General features: G+C 32.7%; 1 protein-coding gene across 1 annotated transcript; it reads right to left on the reverse strand.

Moving 5' to 3' along the window:
- Positions 1 to 2,188: 2,188 nt before the first annotated feature.
- On the reverse strand, positions 2,189 to 3,476 carry LOC111378745 (adenine/guanine permease AZG1-like). The gene has a single exon (XM_023001983.1). It carries the CDS (start codon positions 3,418 to 3,420, stop codon positions 2,260 to 2,262), a length of 1,161 nt encoding a protein of 386 aa, XP_022857751.1. The 5' UTR covers positions 3,421 to 3,476; the 3' UTR covers positions 2,189 to 2,259.
- Positions 3,477 to 5,863: the final 2,387 nt, after the last annotated feature.

Genomic DNA, 5,863 nt, shown 5'->3' on the forward strand with positions numbered 1-5,863 from the left:
TTTGATGTATTAAGGTTTAAATCAAGGGTAAAAAAAAAGGAAAAATTGGAGAGTTAATGAATTTATAACTTGATTTCAGAAGGATAGCTGAACTTTATTTTGTCATAATTTGATATTTAAAAGTAGGGAAAATTGCAGCAGCGATCCTTAACTTTTTCATTTTTTTTGCAGACTTTATTCTAACATTCATTTTGTTTCAACGGAGGTTCCTAACATTTTATAAATATGCACTTAAAGTCCGTCAAGATGGAAAAAGTTCAAAACACCGTCAATTGATTGAAAAAATTAAAGAGTCAACATTCAATAAAGCCATCCAAAAATGTAACAACATCCAATAAAATTGTCGCGATAGCAGATAGTTCAAAGAATTGGTCAACTAACGATGTTTTGGATGGTTTCAATCCAGATGGACATCAGGTGCATATTTATGAAAGGTTAGGGACCTTCGTTGCCACAAAATAAAAGTTAGGATAAAGTCTGTAAAAAAACGAAAAAGTGAGGAAACAATACTGCAATTTTCCCTTAAAAGTATATACTTATATTTTAGTTTAGTCACTTGACTCACTTCGTCCATCATCATTAGCTTCTAAAAAATGACATGAGTTGATATTTGACTATTTCTCCTTACAGGTTTAACATTTTGAAAGGAACTTCCTTAGGCAAGCATATTCACCTTAAAGCCAACTACAGATTTGTTCGAGTATTGCAATTAACTTTGGGTCCACACATTATTGAAATCTTTCGAACGGTTTAAAAATTCATCTTGCGCATTCACAGAGCTAAACGCTAGTAGTCCAATACTTAAAAAATTAAATTCCCCTAACCAATAATGCAAAACGGGTTATGCTATATGTACATTATGATGTCCATAATGTACAAGTGACATAATATTATTGGAGAGTTAAAAATCAGCTTTTTTCAATCTTCCAATCATGAAATTTCACATGTACATTATGGACACCTTTTATGGATATCATAATGTACGTATAGAATTATCCATGTGTTAAATAATTCTATTTAAAAACAAGGAAACGACAAACCACGTTTGTATAAAATATCTACATCCTATGTAGACTATCATTCAAACAAATAAAACTAGTTCTATACCAATTGCGTACAACTAATTTGACATTGTAGGATGTGATGGTCATTAATTGTTTTACGTATTGTTGAAGTTATTGACAAAATAATGTGCCATATCACGAAATATAAACAAAATTGTCAAGCACAACTCATCAATTCATAATAAATAGACCTCACTTTTCCTACCTATATCTCAACATTTCATTCAGACCAGTCATCTTCTTGGCAGGTCAAGTTGACGTACCTAATTGATTTTGCATTTTTTACCTTAGTTCCTTCGCTTGTAGGGATCAAATTTTCTATGTATAGAATAATAACTTATTATATATCTTGGCATTTTTTGTTAAAAATTGTCATTGGAGATTTACTAAGTTGATTTTGTGCTTCTAAAATCTTGTTAATTCGAATGTTGTTGTGTTGATTTCCATTCATTTTACATATGGGAGATATGCCTTCTAATTTTCGTCAAAGGCTTCTTTGAACGTTCTTACACTAAAATTTGTCGAAGAAAAGGTAGATAGCGGGCACCAACATTCTCCTTGAACATAACAAGATACATGGCCCCCTATTTGCAGCAGATTAAAATCAATGTCTTAATAAATTATGATTAGAGTTAATGAAATTTGTATATGAAAGTTCTGGATTCCATGGAACGTGTAATTAAAATTAATTGTTCACTTTCACTTATAATTTTAAGTAAATTTTAATTTATATCAAACAGAGACATAATAGAAGTTGAAATATTTTATCATAAAAGCGTTTTACTCATTCCATTCAGCATAAATCGAATAACATATAATGCCACTCGAAAAACGTAATTATTCATCACAAAAATCCATTCATATCTATACATTTACAAACACATCAATATCAAGATTGTGATGTATTTTTCTTCCTCATTCACTTCTCATTTCTTTATTGCATTCTTTATATTATAATAAATATTAGACCATGGCCAACCAATTATGCATTGCTTCCTTGTGGCTTTCTTCTTGGACTTACTTTTCAAGTATCATTATTTCAATTAATTATGTGACATTTGAAAACATATTTTGCTATTTGGTATTAACCTCGTAAGACTAAATATTGTGTACCAAACACGTCCTAAATTGTCAACCATGATACATAAAAAATACATAATAGTTTTCAATTACTAATTCTACTAAAAATTTAAATTTACAAATGATTATTCCCTTCTAAGATTCCATTATTCACAAGGGAATCGCTCTTAGAACCCTTAATCAATCCTGATTTTTTCAAAAATTCCTCACCCCAATCCCATAAATGCAATACAATATAAGTCCCAATACCTCCAATCAAACCATAAGCAATTGAATATGTCATTGGCATCAAAATCAGAGTCAAAAACGCCGGAATAGCCTGCTTCATGTCATTCCACTCCACCTCCGTCACAGAAGTCATCATCAAAACGCCCACCAATATCAGCGGCGGCCCCACCGCCCATGCCGGAATTGACGCCAGCAACGGCGTGAAGAAAAATGCCAGCATAAAATATGCCGCCACTGTCAAAGCGGTTATGCCCGTCTTGCCACCTTCTCGTATCCCTGTCGATGACTCGATAAATACAGTCACCGGTGACGTGCCTAATAAAGAACCCACAACTATGGATGATGCATCGGACATGAACGCGAAATATTGCCCCTCGAAATTGCCATTATCGTCCGTGAATCCGGCGAAACGTGCCATCGANCCAATGGCAGAGACGAACAAGAAGATTAGGCCTTCGATGAATACGGCCGCCAGTGCGCTTTGATACGAGACATTGCCGGAGCCGTGGAAGCCCACCACTGTGTAAGCGAAATACGCGTTTGTGCCCATTCCGGGGGCTAATGCTAAAGGGAGATTCGCGAAGATGCCCATTATCACGCAACCGATGAGGGAGGATGCCACGGTGGCAACAATAAGGTCCCTTCGGATTCTCTCGAGGCAGGCGGCATAGCCGGGATTGACGGGGTCAAACTTGCAGGAGACGTCAGGCTGCACGAGGCGGAGATTGGGATTGTTTGTGCAGTTAGATGGCGGCACAGAGGGGTCTGAACAGAGTGGGATGCAATCCGAGACTGAGCAAGTGCCGCCGGAATCTGACAAAATAGATGCATTCACGGCCAGGATGTAGGCCATAGTGAGAAACGTGGCTGTTCCGGCTCGGAGCTCGGTGGAGAAGCTGGTATTTCGCTCGGCGATCTTGAAGCGCTTCCCGGCCCGACTTTCTGCGACATATGTGTTAACGCCTGTCAGCCATGATTTCCTGGTGGATGACGGCGGCGCTATTGGTTGTGGTGGTGGTGGTGATGGCGGCCCAGACTCCATGTCCATTTTAGTCGAGTATTCTGTGATCCTCAATTTTGTTTGAGGTGGTCAGTGGACTATATATATAGGCATAACTAGAAACTAATTTATTAATATTGAATAACAATCAACTTATAATTTATCTATTTTTTCTATACACATTTACAAGAATACCTAGTCAAATTTTTGAATTTTCTCGATTTCTACTTAATCATATAAAAATAATATTTACATATTATATATAATATTTTTTCATTCTCCTTATATAAAAATCTTGATTCGGCCAGAAATGATTCTATTTATGAGTATATAATATTACAAATATCGACCTGTCATGTTCTCTTAAACGAAGTTAAATTAATCATTCATGAAAATAAAAGTTTGACAAAACAACTTTAGTAGATTATGAGTTGTGAATTGTACGTATGCGAATAATAATTATGTAAAATTTGAGTTATATGCCGATAAAAAATATTATTAGACCAAATTATAAACAATTATAAATTTTATCAAACATTAATAAGTAGGAACGTGGTTTAGTCGACATAAATTAAGCACATGGGTGTTGAATATTTGGCAATAAGAATATGTAGCAAATTTTATAATAACAATATATAGTAAGATTAGCTGTCAAAAATTTGACTTTGACCAAAAAATTGTAAGCACGGACCGTTCACACTGAAATGACTAATATGATTCTAATTTTTGTTTCACATTACATAGGATGTATGACCAAATTTACAACTCTTCCACTTATATTATTTTATTTTAATATGATTTTAATTAAAAATATATATGCAATTTAAAATAAAAATCTATATATGGATGGACATTTTGTCATCCTAATATTTCTGTTTCGATTTTACTTCTAATTAGTGTTGTCAAGATTTAATATACGAGATTATTTTATAAATATGAATGTTGTTTCATTTATATTTTCTATTTTATTTGCAATATTGATGAGAGTGAAAAAAAAAATTGTATTGAACACAATTAAATAATCGACAATTCTTTATATTTTAGGTGTTTTGAATTTTTTTTTTTTACTATAAAAAAATTATAAATTTTTCAATATGAGAATTACCAAAGGAAAGAAAACAAGTTTTGTACAAAATTTAAAGTCCAAAAATTTCGTCTAATACAATATATTTTTCATCTTAATTTGCAATCATATCGTTAAGAATGTTAACCAACCGAGTCAAGTCGAGTCGAGCCGACACCCCGAAATGGGGCTAGACCTGAGCCTAGACTCGATTCGTCCAAGTCACGAGCTGGGTTGGCTCTGACATTTTCCGAACCGAGCTACGGGCCACCCAAATCAACGAGCCAAATTGATACCCCTATATATCATGGTCAAACAAAACTCTACTCTAGTCACTATGTATAAAAATTCCATTTTATCATTCTACGATTTATATATATTTATTATTAGAGTATCGAAATGTTCTCGGAGAGTACTCAACTCAGCTGCCTTTGTACATAGGGTGATTATATTATCGCATTGTAATCTTTTGTTCTGTCACATTTTAAATGTCACAAGGGTCCTCAACATTTGCTCTTGTCACATTTGTATCCCTAACCTTTAATATTGCAACCTTATCTTTTACATTTAATTAACTACCACACAATCCATGATAACAATTTTCATCCAAAAAGTTTTATTAGAGAATGTAAAAATACTTATTTGCCCTTCATATTTTTGAATAAATGAAAAAAAATAGGTACAAAAATACAACAAAATGTCTGCTCACTGTTTCTAAGCGCATAAATAGAATATTTGAATGGAATAATTAGGGAGTAGATGAATGTATTGATGTAAAATTGAGAATAATATTGAAAAAGTTAAAGATAGGGACATAAGTTCGAAAATAAAATTTAGGAATAAAATCTACGAGATTGTTGATGTAATTGAGGTCGTGTAATCTCATTTTGTATATTTTTTTAAAGAATTTTATTTATGAAATTCTACGAGCTTATAATATAATTCATGCCAATGAAAACATATGGGTCATCAATCAATTTTATTTATTTTTTTTCTTGCATAGAAATTAGTAGAAATTACCAAACACGCGAGACAAAATAATGGATTTGAATTGAAATTAGGAATTTAGGATATATTTTTGACTTTACTAATAATCAACAATTTGAAATCCACAATTTGTAAAGTTCCACAAGTAATCTCTTTGATTTTTAGCAGGATTTTGTCAAATTCTGATTTTTTTTCCTTTTATTATTTGACTAACTCAAATTGTAACGAATAGCATAAAATGAAAATAAATAAAATTGTTTTTCTTACATATTTACTGAAAATAAATTCAGAATTTTTTTAGTTTCGAACCTGAATTTTACGTTTATTTGACAATTCTAAAACATCGTAGCAAACTTTGTAACTGACTTTACTAGACAATAAGTCATCCAACTGGAAAAGTCTAGGTCAAATACTAAGGCTCACCTGCATGACAAATTCTTC

The sequence above is a fragment of the Olea europaea genome, unplaced genomic scaffold (genome assembly GCF_002742605.1).
Source record: "Olea europaea var. sylvestris unplaced genomic scaffold, O_europaea_v1 scaffold1866, whole genome shotgun sequence".
In the NCBI taxonomy this organism is placed as follows: domain Eukaryota; kingdom Viridiplantae; phylum Streptophyta; class Magnoliopsida; order Lamiales; family Oleaceae; genus Olea; species Olea europaea.